This window comes from Mixophyes fleayi, chromosome 7 (genome assembly GCF_038048845.1).
Source record: "Mixophyes fleayi isolate aMixFle1 chromosome 7, aMixFle1.hap1, whole genome shotgun sequence".
Lineage (NCBI taxonomy): Eukaryota > Metazoa > Chordata > Amphibia > Anura > Limnodynastidae > Mixophyes > Mixophyes fleayi.
Window position 1 is genome coordinate 16,887,074 of NC_134408.1, and position 22,645 is coordinate 16,909,718.

A 22,645-nucleotide genomic window follows, 5' to 3' on the forward strand; every position below is an offset into this window, starting at 1 on the left:
TGTCATATTTGCTTCCCCTCGCAAAGGATTGTTTCACAGTTAATTGCTGAAATGTAGGACTGCTCATTTTATTCACCTGCCTCTGGGATGACGATTCACCCCCAGCAGCAGCAACAGCAGCAGCAGGACTAACGCTTTCTTCAGAGGAATCAATAATAGTGCCGGAGTCATCCAGCCTTAAGTGGGATGCCGGGCTAACTCCGAGCGCTACTGAGGATATTGATGAGGATGGTGTGGTGGGTGTATTTTGTGGCCGTCGGTATGTCGGTGAGCGGAGGGTCTTAGCTGATGAGGGAGTGCTTGTATTCTTTTGGGAAGAACTTTCAGCTTTTCCCAACACTTTGCCATGAACTCTCGTTAAATGGCGTAACATAGACGAGGTTCCAAGATGGTTAAGGTCCCTCCCTCGACTGACTGTGGCTTCACATACACTACAAATGGCTATACAATTGTTGTCTGGATTTGGGTAGAAATAATTCCACACATAAGAAGTGGATTTTTTTGTTTTATGCCCAGGCATGACAATGGCCTTTTTCTTGTCACGTGCCAGAACTGCTGCCACTGGTGCAGGACTTACACAAACAACCTCATCCTCATCAACATCCTCATTAGCGCCCTCGTCGCCTACACAAATCTCCCCCTCATCCTCTTCTAATTCCAAAGTGGCATCCTCAATTTGGGTATCACCGGCTACACTCGGGCTATTAAGGCACACATCAGCAGAATGCTCACGATTAGACATCCCACTGTTGGATGGACTCTCCACAGGGATTGTTGTCATTTGTGAATCAGAGCAAATATTCTCCTGTAATGCCTCACTGGTATCTTGCAGCTCAGCTTTGACGCGTAACAGTAGTTGTGCACCAATTGTAGGCTGGGTAACTTTTTGGGATCTGCCACTAATAGCCAAAGGTGAAGGCCTCATTCTCTCTTTGCCACTGCGTGTGTAGAATGGCATGCTTGCAATTTTTTTTTTATCGTCACTTAACTTTTGCTCAGTTACACTTCGTTTTCGCTTCAATACAGTAAATTTTTTTTTGGTTTTTGTTTTTTGCACTAATTTGAAAACACTCTGTTGTTTGACATCGCCTTGGCCAGATGACGTACTGGGAACACTAACATCAGGACTGGTGACAGAACCTGGTTGCTCATTTAGATCATATGTGGACTGCTTTGAATCCATTGCGTAGATACTGCTGACAGATATGACTTTTGACAGCCAGAAATATTAATGCACAATTAGGGAGGACACCCCAAAAACACTGAGGAGTGCTTAAAATTATTGAGTAGATACTGCTGACAGATATGACTTTTGACAGCCAGAAATATTAATGCACAATTAGAGAGGACACCCCAAAAACACTGAGGAGTGCTTAAAATTATTGAGTAGATACTGCTGACAGATATGACTTTTGACAGCCAGAAATATTAATGCACAATTAGAGAGGACACCCCAAAAACACTGAGGAGTGCTAACATTTATTGAGTAGATACTGCTGACAGATATGACTTTTGACAGCCAGAAATATTAATGCACAATTAGGGAGGACACCCCAAAAACACAGAGGAGTGCTAAAATTTATTGAGTAGATACTGCTGACAGATATGACTTTTGACAGCCAGAAATATTAATGCACAATTAGAGAGGACACCCCAAAAACACTGAGGAGTGCTAACATTTATTGAGTAGATACTGCTGACAGATATGACTTTTGACAGCCAGAAATATTAATGCACAATTAGAGAGGACACCCCAAAAACACTGAGGAGTGCTAACATTTATTGAGTAGATACTGCTGACAGATATGACTTTTGACAGCCAGAAATATTAATGCACAATTAGAGAGGACACCCCAAAAACACTGAGGAGTGCTAACATTTATTGAGTAGATACTGCTGACAGATATGACTTTTGACAGCCAGAAATATTAATGCACAATTAGGGAGGACACCCCAAAAACACAGAGGAGTGCTAAAATTTATTGAGTAGATACTGCTGACAGATATGACTTTTGACAGCCAGAAATATTAATGCACAATTAGAGAGGACACCCCAAAAACACTGAGGAGTGCTAACATTTATTGAGTAGATACTGCTGACAGATATGACTTTTGACAGCCAGAAATATTAATGCACAATTAGAGAGGACACCCCAAAAACACTGAGGAGTGCTAACATTTATTGAGTAGATACTGCTGACAGATATGACTTTTGACAGCCAGAAATATTAATGCACAATTATGGGGGACAACCCAAAAGCGCTGGGGAGTGCCAAATATGAAGAAAAAATAATAAACCTCTATCCTCCTCTCTGCACTAGCGATTTTGGTTAGAGCAATTGCAAGAACAATATTGTATTCTTTCTCTGTCCCTGCTCTAATTAGCCTATGACTACACCCTGCTCTCTCCCTCTGTCAAATGGCGATGGATTGCTGTGGAGGCGTGTATTTATAAAGTTGAAGTATCGCGAGAACCGAGTCCCGAGATCCGACGACGTCACAATGACGTTCGGCCTCGATTTGGATTCGGAATTGGCGGGAGAGTACCGAGCTGCTCAGCTCGGTACTCGGATACCCAAAGTTCGGGTGGGTTCGGTTCTCGGAGAACCGGACCCGCCCATCTCTAGTTAATATACAAGAATCCTGCTATTTACTTATGCTAGTGTATAGCGCTGACCTTTCATAAGAAGATCAATAAGCAGATACCACCTAAATGTCATTGTACACCTTTAGAAAATAATGGTTTACCCATCAACTAAACAGAAGTCATTTTTAGAGCCAGTACAGTTGTAATTGAAAAGTTAAACATTTAGGCAGGAGGGTTGTAAAGATAAAGTAAAAGGAATAAGTATTCTTAAATTTCAACCTGAAAATACTAAAACACAGACAGGCAGAGCATCTTGGCTCTTATAATTTCACAATAGCCACGACCTTAGACAAGGAAGCTGCCTGACGCTTCGTCAACACATTAAATGGCATTCATAATATCTGAAACCATGCCAAGCAGTGGAGACAATATGGCCTCAACCATTTATTTCACTATTTCCATAATAACTTTGAGAGGAGGGGCATACAGGATAACTAGAGGCCACAGGAAAGCCTGCCCCTAACCAAAACCAAGGGTCATGTTTGCCATACCCAACGAAATCGGCCACTAGACCTTCTGTAATAACCCATTCAGTGGTACGGGAACTCCTTTTATGAACTCTACCCACCCAGGTGATGTTGCTGATTGGGTGGGCTTGGGTGAAACTACCTCAGGGTGTTCTTCTGGAAGAAGTGGAGGTGAGCACGCCTTCCAACTTTATATGTGTCTATGATCCCCGGTCATGATGCTGCTCACCTCCCTCTCTTCACCTTCTTTCCTTAACTCACCGATGCCTGGCTTCTAGAACCTAACAATTGCTCCTCTAAGGGGGAAATATTGAAATATTGCTGTCCTTCCAAACTATCGAGATCTCCCTGACTCTCCAGCCTGACTTCTATGGGTGCTTAATTGCCAATTCCTGGTTTAGATGGCATAACTCAGTGCTGTGCAAGTACTACTCTCCATGGAGAGGGCTGCAATACTGTAATATCTATGAGGTCATGGACCCACTACTATTGATTACATGACATAATCCAATAGAGTCTACAGGGCTTCCAGGGAATCTTGGCTTTGGATAGACCAGATATAGCTTTTAAAGTTCGCAGTCCAGTGTAATCGGTACTTCCTCCATACTCTGCTCCTGTTTCCGACATTGAGCATCACTTGTCGTAAGACACCAGTTTCTCAGTGCTTTACTGGTGGTAGACATACTGTAGAATCAGGTGCATTTGTTGACTTTATGGTATTATTCTAAAGAAGTTGGTGTCACGAACGTCCAGCCTGCTCATATACAGCAATCTGAACAGCTGGCCATGACTGGCGTCACCTTAGTCACTTAGCAATGAATACACCTTTTTTGCCACCACAAAGGATTTACTATGGTGTCCTTACGTTCACCAAAACCACTTAATAATGTTTCACACTTAAATGACATACACATGTAGCATGAGCCTCCCTGGGCTTCGTAAGTTCACAAAGAATCACGGAGGATACGCTAAATTAAATTTATTTTAATCTGAAAAATGTTTCGAAGGCTTAGTTACAAAAAAGTTAATAACAAGACATACAGTAAGTTGCACATATACGTTTCAGTAAATAAAATAGGAAATAATACCAGAGTCACTACTTACTAATTAAGACTTTTCGTGTGTGAGGGAACACAATCTAAGAAATATGAGACATTTCAGTCTTGATAGACCCCCCTCATGAAAATGAACAATGTGATGTCTAAAGCAGAAGGTTTTAAACATTTTTTCCACATAGCTCTAACCCCCCACCTTTGGAAGTTAGCTGTCAATAAGGACAGTTTGATCTCCACAATGTCACAGGGCTTTCAAAGTGAGCTAGGGATGTCCTGAGATTGGGAATCTTTACGGGGTCTGAGTTCTCACTTCTGCTCGTTCGGCTTGGCTGGTCAGGTCCACATCCTCTGCATACCAAAGAAACTCCTCAGAGATGCTTATCTATCACTTTCTGGCTAATTTCAAAAGATTATTGACACTTGCATAGGTTCAGACTCTTGTCATTTAGTAAAACACACGTTGAGATTACATTACAATATACATTTTCGTGCCTGATTATTAAGGGAAAATAACAATAATGCATTTATGTAAAAAATACTTACTGCCACAGCTGACAACATTGAAAGGCTTTAAATGCTTGAATATGTCCAAACCAACATTAGACCTAAAATACAGAATTATAATTTTAGGCATTATTATAATTATCTAACAGTGCATTGCGTACAACGTTACTTTAGGTTCACAATCTACTGAAGAATTTTAAGAACACTGTAATGTCTAGATAACAGAGTTCAGAGTGAACAGTGTTTGCATCAATTCCCACCTATTGGTGGTGTCCACAGCCACTTGTGCCACATAGATCTACAGGCCTTCAGGTGATTAATAAGGGGGTGGGGGAATGAATATTTTTAAGATTCACAAAGTATATGTATGCGATGTCCAACACGGGCAGAACACTACATCACCGGTCTCCAATGCAAAATTTGTGGCAGGGCCTGGCAATACGATGCCAATCTTCTGGGCATCCACTCTCCTCTCAGAAGAGTAAAGCTGGAGCCACTTCTGCACATGGTCAGCTCCGGGGCATGCACAGAGATGCCCGACTTGTGCTTCACTGCATGCGAGCCAGATGGGTGCATGTTTAGAGTGGGGGCCACTGGAGGGTGACCCAGCAGCACTGTGCCCCAATGACCTCCAGACCCCTGCAGTGGTGGCGGATCCACCACAGATTTACAGGCCACTAGTCGTTAGTGGATTATGGGCAATATGGACCCGAGGCATAAAATGTTAATAGGCCTTGGCTGGTTTCACTTTCCTTCAACTCTCTCTGTTGTCAACAGAAAGTTTTCCTTCCAGCAGAGACTGATGCAATTGTATTCTTTCCCAGTATTCTGACTTCACTTTAGTAATGTTTCTTTGTCCTCTTTTTAAGAGGAACAAAGTTTTATCACCTCTGGTCTGTTCCTAATCCTGTGTACAATATAAGTTTGTAATATTGGACCATACCTGTTAAGCAGCAGCTGTTCCGCCGCTGTAAGATACGAATGATCCCGGTTGACAGAATTCATGTGGGTCAGGGTCTCGCAAGGGAAATCTTTTGGCTTAATGCAGTAGAAAGCCTCTCTGTCTCTTTTGTCCACGTACCGGCAGACCTCTCTCTCCGTGTCCAGCTGAAAGCCACAGTCGCTGTTCACATACTCTGTGGCACTGGTAAAATTCCCAGTGTACTTAATATTTGCAAAGCCCTGGTTCCTTCCTCTCCACAAGGCGGAGACGGCCTCGCTTGGGTGCATTAGTAATATAGATAGGTGCACCATTCCCTCCCAGAATAATGTGAATTTTATTGAGTAGGTACCATCATTATTATCCACAATGCTTCCACTTGCACTGCTGTTTGTAGCGGGTGAATATATTCTAGCCCTTAAATAGTCTCCCCCGTAAGATTTCCTGTTACCGGAATAATCATAAGCCTCTACTTTTACATGTAGCTGATCTCCGATGCAATAATGATCCTTTGGGTCAATGATTGTGGCCTTGGTTTCTTCTGCACTAGTTGCCTCATCACTGTCACCTATACTGATCTTAGGAATGAGCTTGTCCATCCTGCTGAATATTTCTTCAATTCTCTCATCTGTTCCCATTGGGCTGGGGGTCGAGATTGTGCCACATGATTCCTTTTTTGATTGACAGTTACACAATTGCAGCATGTTTATTTTAGGGATCTGAAAAAGCAATGAAATGCTTTAAATACTTAAATAAAGACCCAATATAGCTTCATATGTTCTAAAACCTCATGAAATGTGCTGCAATAACTTCATTTGGTGAGTCATAAAGTTATGTCCAGCCTGTCAAGTAACATTGCTATTAAAGTAAGAAAATCCTTTCTATTTCTTAATTTAAGAGTGTCAATGACACAGACTTGCAATACACTTCTCTTTTGTTGCCTGACCAGCATCTTCAGCACATGTAGCCAGCATACAACACCTATTTTCTTTTTCAAAAATAGTTGGTCAGAACAAGCATTGTATTGTCATGGAATCGGCTTTGCTCTCACCGCACACTGTTGTTTTCTGTGACCCACAAAACCACCTGCACACAAAGGGTATATTGTTGACTTGGTAACCAAGCATGTGTAAATGGTTAATCCTTGTCAAGCAATGGCCAATACTGTAGTTGCTTAGATTATATTCAAATAATTCATTCAACAAATGGAAGCCAAAGTTAGGGCATGGTAAGATTGATAGTTTATTGTATGTAGCACAATGTACTAGTCACTTATGATGATATAAAGCAGCTCCCAGAACCTATTCAGGCTGAGCCAGGGCGACAAGCCAAACAAGCCACGAGTGCAATGATTGCATGTGCAGGTCAAAGGAATGGAATTAAACATTGACTCTATTCAAACAAAGTGTGAAGTTCAATAGCAAGTGAACATAATTGCTTTTTTATTTCTTTATTGATGTCACGTTATAATTTAAATGTATCTTATCTTTAAAGTGCACCTATCCCTTCCACAAGGTGGAAGTGATTTAGGAGATGTTTGTCTTCTTAATGTCTCCAGCTTTGTATGTTTTCTTCCTGACTGCTCACCATCCCTCTACCTGCAGACCGATCTGCTGCCAAACATTACCCTTCCATTAACCCAACACCTACTAGCAGTTAGGTACCTGTGAACGCTTTTATAGCTGGGCAGTATTTATTGGCTTCAGAAACATGCCATGAATGCATATTGTAATACAACGCTAAATAATTGTGAGAAAAATGAAATATCTTAGGAAAGCAAAACTATTTTTTATATATATATATATATATATATATATATATATATATATATATATATATATTTATATGTATACGTAGGATTCTTTAGCAAAATCCACAACATATTACAGTTAATATTTCATGAGAAAAGGGTTGCACTATCCCCGGGTGATCACATCATTCAACACCATCTACTGGGCGATACGAGTAAGAAGGAGGTTTTCTTGGCCAAAAAAGTTAGAATTTGATTGGATGTGAGTACCATGTGATCAACTCACATCGAATTACATGATACCTTTACCGTCCAAAAACACCTTCCGACGATGGCTTCAAATTATGTGATTGGCCGGGCTAGATCAACCCCTTTAAATACTTGAACAAACAGCATAATGGGAAAAGAGAGGATCCATCTTTAAATTTGGATTGTTTTTACCTGCACTTTATTCTGATGAATTGCCAGGAAAAGTATGGAGGTTATGACTGCCACAGCCAACAGCGATCTCAAAGATATCTTCATTTTATGTCGTGCAGAAATCTCCTGGATTAGGAAACAAAGCAGCTCTTATGTATATTCTGAATTTACAATCTGTCTCAATCATGGTGGTTAATGGGTGCCTCATGCCTCAATAATGTTACAAATTTCTAGTAAATTGATAGGCTGAATACTGGTTCACCCACAAAACGGCTTATGTGTAGCACACCCACATAAAAACAGGGCCTGATTCATCAAGGTACGTATCCGCCAATTCTGTCATTACCTGTTCATTCGTCTGTGAGATGACAAAGGCAGGAGCCATCTTTGTTTCAGAACTGTTTAAAGTCACTGGCATTAGAAATGAGCATCCAGCAAAAGGAAAAGATATAAAGAAATAATTGATGATTAATTAAACATACAACATGTACTTAATATGTTGTAGAAAGGGACGAGCTGTGCGGTCTCAATTTTCCTAGGAAATGGCAACTAACATTGACACTCTCGCTAACACTACATATACACAATAACACACATTCTACCTCAGACCACACACAATGACACACGTTCTACCTCAGAACACACACAATAACACACATTCTACCTCAGAACACACACAATGACACACATTCTACCTCAGAACACACACAATAACACACATTCTACCTCAGAACACACACAATAACACACATTTTACCTCAGAACACACACAATGACACACGTTCTACCTCAGAACACACACAATAACACACATTCTACCTCAGAACACACACAATGACACACATTCTACCTCAGAACACACACAGTAACACACATTCTACCTCAGAACACACACAATGACACACGTTCTACCTCAGAACACACACAATGACACACATTCTACCTCAGAACACACACAATGACACACATTCTACCTCAGAACACACGCAATAACACACGTTCTACCTCAGAACACACGCAATAACACACATTCTACCTCAGAACACACACAATGACACACATTCTACCTCAGAACACACACAATAACACACATTCTACCTCACAACACACACAATAACACACATTCTACCTCAGAACACACACAATGACACACATTCTACCTCAGAACACACACAATGACACACGTTCTACCTCAGAACACACACTATGACACACATTCTAACACAGAACACACACAATAACACACGTTCTACCTCAGAACACACACAGGTTTGTATATACTTTATATCACTGAACCTACAGCTCCTCCACTACATCTGTCAGCCTTTTGGCCATGATCGAGCGTAGTTCTTTCCTAGGAGGGTATGACAGCGCCCTCTGATCATGGACAGGGTACCTTGGTCTTCTCTGGATCTATGTGCCACTGTTGTGGCGATCCAGGGGTGCCTGATAATCACTGGGGGATGGCAGACCCCACTGACAGAGGAGGGCACAGCATACTTTTTTCTACATTTTCTTTTGCTGCACCCTCTCCTTTGCCCTGGTCTTTTGGCGGTGCTGGAGAATTTTTATATTTACAGATAAATTTGGTAGTAAATAACCACACACAAAATGATCTGCAGCCAATGCCTATATCAATGAGGGTCCCACCCAATTGTTCTCAAGGAAAAACATACAGAATATAAAGATAAAGATAAATTGTTTATTAGCTCTGTGAATGTCTATCTTTATATTCTGAATTTCTATATTTAACCGGCCATTCAACTGGGGCCATGACCATATGGTACCTATTTATTATTCACCTTTTTGTCCGTCACCTGCAGTTTTTATTTTTGTATTTTGCCACAGATTGTCGGGGTGTGGAGGCCCTTAATCTAGGGAATGGGTTGTGTGGCCCTGAGGCGTTCAGATAGCACGCAGCGCCCATTTGTCTCCAGTGGTTTGGTACCTGCGGTGACATCTGGTTCGTCTGGGGCGTTTACTGGGCATGTGCAATACTTGCTCTATACTGCGTATATGTGCCGTAGTGCTGCACTGATGTGCAGTGTATAATTCCTTGTCCATTATCCTGGTTCCACAAGCTTGTTTACTATATATACAAACATGTATCCTGTATTCAATAAACCAACGCTCTGGCTAAGAGACAATGCCTGGATTAGCCTCATTACTCACATCTGCTGATACGTGAATTCTTAGAGGTCCCCCCCCCTTCCTTCAGAAGATTCGGTGCCCTATGCCAAGCATTGTTGGCAGACCCCAGGGCAAAAAGGACCTCCCTACTCTTGCGGTGAAGCGGCGTCTGAAGACCCTTGTACCCTGATGGACCTTTTGGTTCCAGTGGGGTCGGGGATAAAGGTTTCTTTCCTCTTTCGAAGGGGGCCTGAAGTTCTGCACCCCTATGCACTTTTTCTGTGTTTTTATGTACTTTTTTGGAGCAATTGGGTGAAGAAAGCACCAATCCTTTCAATAGAGCATTCTAAAAACCCTTTAATCATTCATCTGCCCTTTAACCCTAGTGGTTCTATTTGATATATGCACTAAATTGTCATCTACTGTCTCTGATGCCCCAAAAATCTAAGTAGGGCAGAAATATCTTCCTTCAGTTTTTGTCTACACCTATCAATGCACTGTTATTCCTCCCCTATTGTATCTCTCTTTCTCTCTCTATACTGTATTTTTGATAATATATAATGTCCCTAGTGGGGCTATATGAATAGAGTCATTCATTTCTACATGAACACAGACACTTAAGGTAATTTATAACAGCAAAAAAAAGCAGTACAATGCTGTTTTGTGCTAATACGTGCCTACAGTATATTTAATTTCCAAGTCAGACTGGTTATACCGCAAGAGTAGTCGTATATTGATTTTCTAGGGTCAACTACGAAGAATGGATTACACTTTTGAACACGCTAGACAGCCAATTAGATGCATTTACGCAAATAGGAAAGTTCTGGGCCTTTGTAGTTTTGCAATTGACCTTATTTGTGTTTACCATAGACATGTATAGGTATCACAGATCTCCTAAGTTTAGCTCAGTTTTTAGCACACCATTTATGGTATATGTTTGTGTGAGGGGTAGGGAAATAAAAGACACGTTCACATGTCACATGTTCCAATAATCAGATCAAAGCACAAAATTTCCATTGTTCATTTTCTCTGCATACAGAAGTAGGAAACAAGAAGGTTAATCTGCATGGCGTTAAAACTTTAATATTTCTTCTTTTATATGTCACTTACAGTGGGATTCTATCCTGCAGCCATCCAAAGTCACTAAAGTTTAAAGTTGGATTTTATAGCCAGCATTGACATTACATTGAACCACAGACTTAGAACCACATCATTATGGTATGAAACTACCCAGAATAACATCCACAATCCAAGGGAGTGCAAAGAAAAAAGTGAGAATAATCCAGGATTAGAACAATGAATCTATAAATAATGAAATCTTTCTAAATGGTCACAAGGTCAGACCTTATGGGCCTGATTCATTAATAAACACATAACGAACGCAATGCATGTTTTTTCTTTTGTTTTTGTTAAAAACGCACAATCATTGGGTATGCGAAGATTAATTGGACGTTTCTTCGTTGTCTGCCTTATGGTCCAGTTCTGGGCTTACGCTAGGAAATTGTGTGTACAATACGCAATGTATCGCCATTTTACGCTGCTTAACGAATCAGACCTTAGATGTTCTGGCTTTCAAGAACCCAAATCTTTCCCACCTCAACCAGAGTATTGTGAACCACCGTAGATAGTCTATATAACAAAATAAAAACATCTGCTCAATGAAAAAGATATATATTATATAGTCATAACAAGAAGAATTTGTTAGTCACAAAATGTGTGGGGTGCTAATCTAGGTAAAGGAATTGACACAAGTAAAGCAGAAGAATTGCATATAATACAACACTTAAAACTATATAATACCCAGTTAAAATTAGAGATGTTTTCCAAAAACCCAGCCCACCAGAACATCTCAGATCCGAGGCTCAGCTCGGTACTTTTGCACACCCTCAGAACTGAAAATGAGGAAAACGTCATTGTTGCATCGTTGGATCTTGTGAGTTTTGGATTCTATAAGTACCACCTTCCACGGAGATCCGGCGCCATTTCAGAGGCAGACACAGAAGAGGTAGTAGTGTTCTTGGTCGTCTCCAGTGCAGTTGGCCAGTATCATAGATAAAACAGAAAGAGGAGGGGTGTCAGTGTTCTTGGCAATCTCCAGTGACATTGTACTGTGCCATTGCTCATACAGAAACAGAAGGGGTGGTAGTGCTCTTATAAATCTCCAGTGACATTGCTCTGTGCCATTGCTCATATAGAAGCAGGAGGGGTGGCAGTGTCTTTGTTACTCTCTAGAATCAAGAGGGGTGGCAGTGGTCTTCTTATCAGTCTCCAGTGACATAGCAGTGTGCAATTGCTCATACAGAAACAGGAAAGAGTGTTCTTGTCACTTTCCAGTCTCAGTGTCATTGGTCACACAGAAACAGGGGTAGCAGTATTCTTGTCACTCTCCAGTCTCCAGTCACATTGCTCTGTGCCATCAATATGGATTCACATCAGTCCACATAAGACCAGGAGCACCAAGTAGCTGCTGGCACCAGTCATGATGATACTAATCCCTCTACTAATTCATCCCCGCTGGAATCCACCATTACAGAACTCACTGTACTTTGATGTCATTGCCGGTAATGGCCTTTCTCTTGGAAATTGTAGTTAATTTTACGGCAGAGCTGTCACGATTTTTGGGCAATTCTTTTAGAATGTTGTGCTGACTCATCTGCATCACCACTGGGTGTCTTGGGAAAGCTAACTTTTTTCCTAGCAGCAGTTGCCAGAGAAACTGAAGGAGGAGACACCATTGTGTCATGTACCACTTGAGCTGTCAGCTTGCTGACCAGGAGCTCATTGCATCTTTTAAGATTTGGGTCAGTTGGAAGTAAAGAGAAGACATAGCTCTTAAACCTAGGATCATGCACAGTTGCCAAAATGTAGTGATCCGATTTCAAAATGTTGATAACTCTTGGATCCTGGCGAAGTGAATAAAGTACTTGATTTACAAGTCCAACATAGTTAGCGGAATTGCTTTGTTTCATCTCCTCCTTCAATTTCTCTAGCTGCAATGCCAAAAGTCTAATAGGGGAATCACTTGACTCTAGATAACAGTGTCTGTACTCACTTCACAGGTGACTACTTCGAGTGGTTTGGGGGGGCGGCAAAAAAGTACCTGAGGAACTTAACATCTGTTTAACATAAGTCTCACCAAAGTTGTTTTACCTTTTTCATGTTTTTGCACTAGAAGGTTTCAGGAGAATGTGACTGAGGTTTTTCATTGGTGGCAGAGGCTAGTAGTGCACAGATGGATACCAATGCTTTGCTGGAAATTGTATGTGTTTCCAGCACCCGAAGCTAGGTTGCCCTGAGCCATGGGAAGGTGGGTACTGTGTGATAAACACATAAAACAATTAGGCGCTAACGGGTGTATACAGGTTGTTTTCTCACCACTGTTACAACATTAGTAGATACTGTAACTTATATGCATTAAAAAATAACAAATCAACATATAGAAGAGCGCAAGTTAAAGTGAAAAACACATTTCATATTTATTATAATTCCAAATTAAAATAAATTAAACCCAATAAAAACTACAGTAACATACAAAAATTCTGCTTAATCTGGTAAGTATAAAAGTAAAAAATCATGTTCAAAAGGTTTTAAAATTTCATCCAGCTTCATCATACTCATAAATTGTTCATATTGCGATTGTTCGGACACTTAGAGATATCAATCCCCGTAAATAAGTATATTTGGTATTCCAAACTTTGTGTTTTAAACAATACGAATGTCAGCCTCCTTTGTACAGCCAGGATAAGTTGATATTTTATTACGTAGCAAATGTTCACATTAGAGACTAATCCTACAGTTCATACAAAAGATGACAGATTCAATGGGTTTGGCAACAGTTGGAAGCCATGAGCTAAGTTCTCTTAACAGACTAAGAATGAATTATTTGCTGTACCTTAGTCCCAGGAAAGAAGCACTCGGTTTCAATAAAGCTGGACAATCCGTACAGTGTCAGTTCCACAGGCAAATATAAACACTATTAAATGATGACCTGGAGATGTTGGTCAAGCTTGCACACTATAACGTCAACTGACGCGTTTCTCCACCTCTTAGTGGGCTAACATACTGACGTCCACATGGACATTTCAGCGGTGGTAATCGTATTAACGATGACGATAAATCTGACTTGAAAGACACCTGCAAAAAGAAACGATTCCACAAAAACTAACGCAACATACACAGACTTACCTCAACACCGAAGCTCCCGATTTCCGATGGCACCGGACGCCGCAGGATAAGGCTTTCAACACTTAACCTGCGGGGTCCAGACATTGCCACTTTATATTAACAGGGATGTAGGGCGCACTCACGTCAAACTATACTGCCTGAGAGCTGTGTCTCCGGAATTAATGCCTGTCAGCATGCCGGTGCCGTTGGAAATTTGGAGCTTCGGTGTTCAGGTAAGTCTGTGTATGTTGTATTCACTTTTTTCTGCAATCGGTTTTTTTTGTAGGTGTCATGCGTGTCGGATTTATCGCCATCGTTAATTTGTGCCCAACCCCATTTCAGTGCATAAAATGTGGAATCATGTGTTTTGAGCCATTGGTTGTAGATCTTACATTTCGTGCTCAATTCCCACATGTCAAGCATGTGCTTTTGTGGCACCTGACATATTCTGTTGGTCCTACTGGCAGCCAGGATATGGCTTAGGTGTAACTGATGGTTTCATCACACTAGGAGTGAGAAGATTCTTTAGATTATTATTATTCCTTTTTCTATGTTTTCTTCCAAAATTCTGCTCAAAACAGATTTAATAGTTTTGTAATTATCAGAAATAATATTCCTAATCTTATTGGATTTGCTGTTGAGTTTTGGAAATAAAGGAGCAAGCCCTCGGCTTTAGAACTTAGACAGATTCTGGTAATTCTCTTGGGGTCAATAGCTCACAGTTCTCTTGCTTTTGTGCATGATTATTACCTTCCTCTATTAACGAAATAGGGCAACCCCTCTGGAGGATATTCTGCTGCATATTATTTGCTTTGCACCAGATAATCTTTATCCAGAGTACAATTGCGCCTAAGTGTACTCATTTGTGTCACGGGCACTAGGAGTCTTTACCCAGGGATCACCAGGTGATAGGCTTACCAGAGCAGTATAGGTGGTAATATGGTACTCTGGTAGCAGGGTGATCACGGAACAGGAAATAGCAGCTGATGAGATGCTCAGGAAAGTCTATGACTAGCAGCACTGGCAATATGGAAGTGGTAATACACGAGGAACTGTATGGACAAAGGACACGTGAAAGTAGTCAGTGGTCTGCGGTAGCAAGTTGTACCACTGCTATAGTGAGGAGGAATGTCCAACAGAAACGAGGGAGTGATGAGAGTCAGCGGTCTGCGGGTAGCAAGTTGTACCGCTGTCTGAGTGAAGGAATGGAATCCAAGTGGAGGTATCCGGGTAGTCAGTGGTCTGCGATAGCAAGTTGTACCACTGCTATGTGAGAGGATAATGGAACAGGTGATACTGGAAACAGGGATCAGTGGTCTGCCTTCAGCAAGTTGTACCACTGAATATATATGTGAGGAGGTGCACGGGGAGAAACTGCAACACAAGATATACACGGGCACCTTGACTTTGAACCACAGTAATATGCACAATATTAATGTATAGATAACTGAGCAATACTGCCAATATAGAAAAGTCTCTTGAAGTAGTCCAGCATAAGTTAACACAGTCAATGATGGCAATAGACTCAGCGGATAGCACACTCCAGAGGAGAACCAACACAGTCCAGCAAGGTATGCAATACACAGCACAGTCAATGAGAAGCAGGCATACCGTGGTTCAGGAGAAGGCAGTCAGACAGGAGTGCAGAGATACCTGAACGGCAGGAGGCCGGCAGGATGCGAAGTCCCTGGATGGGTGAAGCGGTGGTCTAGTAGGTGCAGCGCACAGGTAGGTAGACCAGCAGGGAAACACAGGAAAGCGTGGAGAGCGGATCAGCAGTAGATGAATAAGTCGCGCTGAGGAGTAGTAACAGCGGGTCTCTGCGGGAACACGGAGGTAGCCAATAGCAACCAGCAGGTGCAGTAACGATGGGACACAGGAGAGCAGAGTTGAACTGGAACTGTTGATCACGGAGAATAGCGGGTAGCACCATAGGCAGTAGACTCAGGGAAACACGGGAGAGTTGACAAGAACTGAAGACTGAAGCGCCCAGAGGCAGCGGATAGGAATCAGCCAAACAGTCACAATGAAACACAAACGGGTTGCAGGTTGAAGACTGTAGTGCACGGAGGCAGCGGATAGGAATCAGCAGCAGTCACGATGATGAAACACAGACGAGTTGCAGGTTGAAGACTGTAGTGCACAGAGGCAGCGGATAAGAATCAGCAGCAGTCACGATGATGAAACACAGACGAGTTGCAGGATGAAGACTGTAGTGCACGGAGGCAGCGGATAGGAATCAGCTGGCAGTCACAATCAGGAACAGGTGAATGGAAGTGAATAGGAGACTGAAGTGCACGGAGGCAGCGGATAGGAATCAGCTAACAGTCCCAATAATACATAGTAGAGTTGAAGTGGTTAGAAGACTGTAGTGCACGGAGGCAGCGGATAGGAATCAGCTCACAGTCACGATGATATAGTTGATGGTAGAAGTGGTATGGGAACCACAGGAGTAGAAGTGGTTTGGAAACCACAGAGGTAGAAGTGGTTTGGAAACCACAGGAATCAGCAGGGCTGAATAACGAGGAAACACAGGAACACCTTCAGAGACTCATAGGGAATGAGACTCCAAGATCAGGCAACGTGGTGTTGACCACAGGTGCTTAATATAGGGAGGTTGCCTGATCTGCCAATTAAGTTAAAGGAACATACACTGAAGGTTTGGAAAGGGCTGCGCATGCGCAGTCCCTCAGGATAGAGGACGTCCACGGTTCCTAATAGTCCGAGAAGAGGCACTCACGGTCCGGTGAGTGACAGTACCCCCCCTTTTAAAGGTGGGCACAGAACGCCTGGAACCGGGCTTGTCCGGATTTTTGGAATAAAACTTCTTCAGAAGAGCAGGAGCATTAAGATCTTCAGCTTTGATCCATGAACGTTCTTCAGGACCAAAGCCCTTCCAATGAACGAGGAAACGGAGGATTCCTCGCGAAATTTTTGCATCCAATACCTCAGTAATCTCGAAATCCTCCTCCTGATGAACTTGAACTGGCTGCGGTGCTGAGGGAGGAGTCGAGAAGCGGTTGATAATGAGAGGTTTGAGTAAGGACACATGGAAGGCATTGGAAATCCGAAGATTCTTAGGAAGAAGAAGTTTAACGCATACTGGATTGATAACTTGAATGATCCTATATGGACCAATAAAACGAGGAGCGAATTTCATAGATGGAACCTTCAAACGAATATTTTTGGTAGATAACCAAACCCGATCTCCAATTTTTAGTGGTGGAATAGCCCGCCTCTTCTTATCTGCGAAAGACTTATATTTGTTAGATGTCTTCTTTAAACAGGTCTTGACCTGAGACCAGATATTTTTGAAGGTCTGACAAGTAGTCTCCACAGCAGGAACTTGGGTGGGTGGGAGGGCAGGAAATTCCGGAAAAGACGGATGGTGACCGTAGACCACAAAGAATGGAGTTTTGGATGATGACTCATGGTACATGTTGTTATGGGCGAATTCAGCCCAAGGGAGCAATTCTACCCAGTTGTCTTGGTTGGCTGAAGAAAACATCCTAATAAAAGTCTCAAGATCTTGATTGACTCGTTCCGTTTGTCCGTTAGATTGCGGATGGTAAGACGATGAGAGAGCTAATCGTATGCCCAAAGTTTTACAAAGGGCCCGCCAGAATCTGGAAACGAATTGTACTCCTCTATCTGACACAATCTCAGACGGACATCCATGGATGCGGAAGATTTCTTTAATGAAGTGTTCAGCCAAAGTAGACGAAGAAGGTAAACCGGACAGAGGGACGAAATGAGCCATCTTCGAAAATCTGTCTACCACTACCCAAATAGTATTGTGATTCTTACTTGGTGGCAAATCAGTAACGAAATCCATACTAATATGGGTCCAAGGCTTGGACGGAATGGGTAGTGGTCGCAGCAACCCTGCTGGAGTTCTGCGGGAGGATTTGAACTGAGAACATAAATCACAGGAAGCAATAAACTCTTTGACGTCTCTCCTCATTGAAGGCCACCAGTAACTTCGAGAGAGCATCTCAAAGGTCTTATGTTCACCGGCGTGTCCAGAAAAACGAGAGGCATGGTACCACGAAAGGATTTTCCTCCTCAGGGTAGGAGGCACGAGGGTCTTCCCAAATGGTAGCATTTTGGTGGATGAAGCAGCCAGAGAAATACATTTGGGGTCTAGAATAGCATGGTTGGGAACCTCTTCTACATCAGAGGACGTCACAAAAGCTCGAGATAGAGCGTCAGCTTTCTTGTTCTTAGCGGCTGGTTTGAAGGTTATAATTAATTCAAAACGGGAAAAGAAAAGAGACCATCTTGCTTGACGAGGGTTCAAGCATTGAGCAGATTGCAAATATGACAAGTTCTTATGATCTGTGAAGATCGTCACCGGATGACGAGCTCCTTCCAACAAGTATCTCCATTCCTCTAATGCAGCTTTGATGGCCAGCAACTCCTTGTCCCCGATAGTGTAATTTCTCTCGGCGGGCAGAAGACCCCGAGAGTAGAAGGCACAAGGATGTAATTTTTGTTGCTCCGAGCGTTGGGAGAGAATGGCTCCTAAGCCCACATTAGAGGCATCTACTTCTAGGAAGAAGGGAAGTGTCACATCAGGCTGTCGAAGAATGGGAGCAGACGAGAAGGACTCTTTGAGAATTTGGAAGGCTTGGAGAGCCTCAGATGACCATTGCTTAGTATTAGCCCCTTTACGAGTCAGGGCCACAATAGGAGATGCAATGGACGAGAAGTCTTGAATGAAGCGTCTATAGTAATTGGCAAAACCTAAAAAACGCTGGATGGCACGAAGAGTAGTTGGCTGAGGCCAATGTAGTACAGCATTTACTTTGTCTGGATCCATCTTCAGGCCAACTCCGGAAACTATATACCCCAAGAATGGAATCTGGGGTAATTCGAATGAACATTTTTCCAATTTACAGAACAATGAGTTTTTCCGCAGTCTGGAGAGGACCTCTGCCACATGTTGGTGATGAGAAGGCAGGTCCTGTGAGAAGATCAATATGTCGTCCAGGTAGACAACGACACATACATATAATAAGTCCCGAAAGATCTCATTGATGAAACCTTGGAAAACAGCGGGGGCATTACACAGCCCGAAGGGCATTACTAAATATTCGTAATGCCCATCTCTGGTGTTAAACGCGGTCCTCCATTCATCACCGGAACGGATTCTAATTAAATTGTAGGCACCACGAAGATCCAACTTAGTAAATATCCGAGCTCCCTTGATGCGATCAAATAGCTCAGTGATCAGCGGAATGGGATACCGATTCTTGATAGTAATGGCGTTGAGTCCACGAAAATCTATACAAGGGCGTAATGATCCATCCTTCTTTTTGACGAAGAAGAACCCAGCTCCAGCGGGAGAGGTGGAAGGTCGAATGAAGCCACGCTGGAGATTCTCCTGTATGTACTCAGATGTGGCTTGAGTTTCAGGCAACGAGAGAGGATAGACCCGGCCCCTGGGAGGAGTCTTGCCAGGTAGAAGGTCGATCGGACAATCCCAAGAACGATGAGGAGGAAGACGTTCAGACTGAGCTTTATCAAACACATCGGCAAATAAAGCATACTGAGGAGGGAGTCCCGGGGAGGAAGATGTGATGGAAGATTGCTGTACTTTAAGAGGAGTCACTTGAGAAAGACAACGATGGTGACATTCAGACCCCCAAGACGTAACTTGAGGAGTGCGCCAGTCAATCTGGGGAGAGTGACACTGAAGCCATGGAAGGCCTAAGACAATCGGACTTGTCGTAACTGGAAGAATTAAAAACGAAATTTCTTCATGGTGTAGTACACCAATCTGAAGGGTTACTGGAGACGTACTCTGGGTGATGAGACCATTGATGAGACGTGATCCATCTATAGCCGTCACAGTAATGGGTGTTTTTAAAGTGATCACTGGTAGGGACCATTGATTCACTAGTGATTTAGAAATGAAATTTCCTGCTGCTCCGGAATCAATCAATGCCTGTGACTCAAAGGATTTGGTAGCAAGGGAGATAGTCACATCAAAGGCGCAGACTTTAGATTTCATAGACAATGGAGAGGACTCCAGGGACCCTAACTTCACCTCTCCAGAACTAGTTAGGGCCTGGCATTTCCCGATCTCTTAGGGCAAGAGCTGAGCGTATGCGTGGAATCAGCACAATAGATACAGAGTCTATTCTTTACTCTTCGTTTCCTCTCCTCTGAAGATAATTTGGAACGTCCTATCTCCATGGGAATCACAGAGGATGGAGCTGGACGAAATTGAGGATTTGAACGAAGAGGTGCTTTAACAGCCGTTGTTTTCTCAGGCTCTCTTTCACGAAATCTCATATCTACACGGTGGCAAAGAGAGATCAAATCTTCTAGTGACGAAGGAAGCTCTTGGGTAGTCAGTGCATCTTTAATTTTATCGGAGAGCCCCTGCCAGAAGGCGGCAACTAATGCTTCAGTATTCCACTGAAGTTCAGAGGCTAAGATCCTAAATTGAATGACATACTGTCCTACTGTATTGGAGCCTTGTCGTAAACGAAGAATGCTGGAAGCAGCGGAGGTCACACGACCTGGTTCATCGAACACACTTCGGAACGTGGAAATGAATTTGGCACTATCTTGTAGAATTGGATCGTTTCTTTCCCACAGAGGGGAGGCCCAAGCCAGGGCTTGTCCGGAAAACAATGAGATAAGATAGGCCACTCTGGAACGATGGGTAGAAAAATTTTGAGGTTGGAGTTCAAAATGGACTGAACATTGGTTAAGGAAACCTCTACAAGTTTTGGGGTCCCCGTCATATTTTGACGGAGTAGGCAGGTGAAGCGTAGGAGCTGTAGACACCTGGGATGGCACTGGGGAAACGGAGGAAAGCACAGGAGCTTCAATATTAGCTGTAACAGTCTGTCCAGATGTTCCTTGGGAGGTTAACGATTGGTAACATTGAAGTAACAGCTGTTGGCGAGCATCCTGTTGCTCCACACGGCTGACCAGATGCTGCAGCATCTCTTTAGCGGTAGGTTCCGTATCTGGGTCTGTCATGGCCTGATCTTACTGTCACGGGCACTAGGAGTCTTTACCCAGGGATCACCAGGTGATAGGCTTACCAGAGCAGTATAGGTGGTAATATGGTACTCTGGTAGCAGGGTGATCACGGAACAGGAAATAGCAGCTGATGAGATGCTCAGGAAAGTCTATGACTAGCAGCACTGGCAATATGGAAGTGGTAATACACGAGGAACTGTATGGACAAAGGACACGTGAAAGTAGTCAGTGGTCTGCGGTAGCAAGTTGTACCACTGCTATAGTGAGGAGGAATGTCCAACAGAAACGAGGGAGTGATGAGAGTCAGCGGTCTGCGGGTAGCAAGTTGTACCGCTGTCTGAGTGAAGGAATGGAATCCAAGTGGAGGTATCCGGGTAGTCAGTGGTCTGCGATAGCAAGTTGTACCACTGCTATGTGAGAGGATAATGGAACAGGTGATACTGGAAACAGGGATCAGTGGTCTGCCTTCAGCAAGTTGTACCACTGAATATATATGTGAGGAGGTGCACGGGGAGAAACTGCAACACAAGATATACACGGGCACCTTGACTTTGAACCACAGTAATATGCACAATATTAATGTATAGATAACTGAGCAATACTGCCAATATAGAAAAGTCTCTTGAAGTAGTCCAGCATAAGTTAACACAGTCAATGATGGCAATAGACTCAGCGGATAGCACACTCCAGAGGAGAACCAACACAGTCCAGCAAGGTATGCAATACACAGCACAGTCAATGAGAAGCAGGCATACCGTGGTTCAGGAGAAGGCAGTCAGACAGGAGTGCAGAGATACCTGAACGGCAGGAGGCCGGCAGGATGCGAAGTCCCTGGATGGGTGAAGCGGTGGTCTAGTAGGTGCAGCGCACAGGTAGGTAGACCAGCAGGGAAACACAGGAAAGCGTGGAGAGCGGATCAGCAGTAGATGAATAAGTCGCGCTGAGGAGTAGTAACAGCGGGTCTCTGCGGGAACACGGAGGTAGCCAATAGCAACCAGCAGGTGCAGTAACGATGGGACACAGGAGAGCAGAGTTGAACTGGAACTGTTGATCACGGAGAATAGCGGGTAGCACCATAGGCAGTAGACTCAGGGAAACACGGGAGAGTTGACAAGAACTGAAGACTGAAGCGCCCAGAGGCAGCGGATAGGAATCAGCCAAACAGTCACAATGAAACACAAACGGGTTGCAGGTTGAAGACTGTAGTGCACGGAGGCAGCGGATAGGAATCAGCAGCAGTCACGATGATGAAACACAGACGAGTTGCAGGTTGAAGACTGTAGTGCACAGAGGCAGCGGATAAGAATCAGCAGCAGTCACGATGATGAAACACAGACGAGTTGCAGGATGAAGACTGTAGTGCACGGAGGCAGCGGATAGGAATCAGCTGGCAGTCACAATCAGGAACAGGTGAATGGAAGTGAATAGGAGACTGAAGTGCACGGAGGCAGCGGATAGGAATCAGCTAACAGTCCCAATAATACATAGTAGAGTTGAAGTGGTTAGAAGACTGTAGTGCACGGAGGCAGCGGATAGGAATCAGCTCACAGTCACGATGATATAGTT

The 22,645-nt window shown here is 43.1% G+C and overlaps 2 protein-coding genes across 5 annotated transcripts in view; both read right to left on the bottom strand.

The window, feature by feature from the left end:
- LOC142097386 (NXPE family member 4-like) overlaps nt 1–22,645 on the bottom strand; it is a 175,505-nt gene that overhangs the window by 58,098 nt on the left and 94,762 nt on the right. The gene's annotated exons all lie outside the window — the stretch shown is intronic.
- Nucleotides 1–22,645, bottom strand: part of LOC142097384 (NXPE family member 2-like) — a 39,497-nt gene that overhangs the window by 4,230 nt on the left and 12,622 nt on the right. The window contains exons 1-4 of one of the 2 annotated variants that reach the window (XM_075179164.1): nt 8,130–9,038; nt 7,805–7,909; nt 5,617–6,332; nt 4,713–4,774 (exon numbers count right to left, since the gene is read on the bottom strand). In XM_075179164.1, the coding sequence (XP_075035265.1) occupies nt 4,713–4,774; nt 5,617–6,332; nt 7,805–7,909; nt 8,130–8,201 (955 nt within the window). In that variant the 5' untranslated portion in view covers nt 8,202–9,038. Of the gene's footprint in view, nt 1–4,712; nt 4,775–5,616; nt 6,333–7,804; nt 7,910–8,129; nt 9,039–22,645 lie in introns of those variants that run through there. The other variant, XM_075179165.1, reaches the window with a different exon arrangement.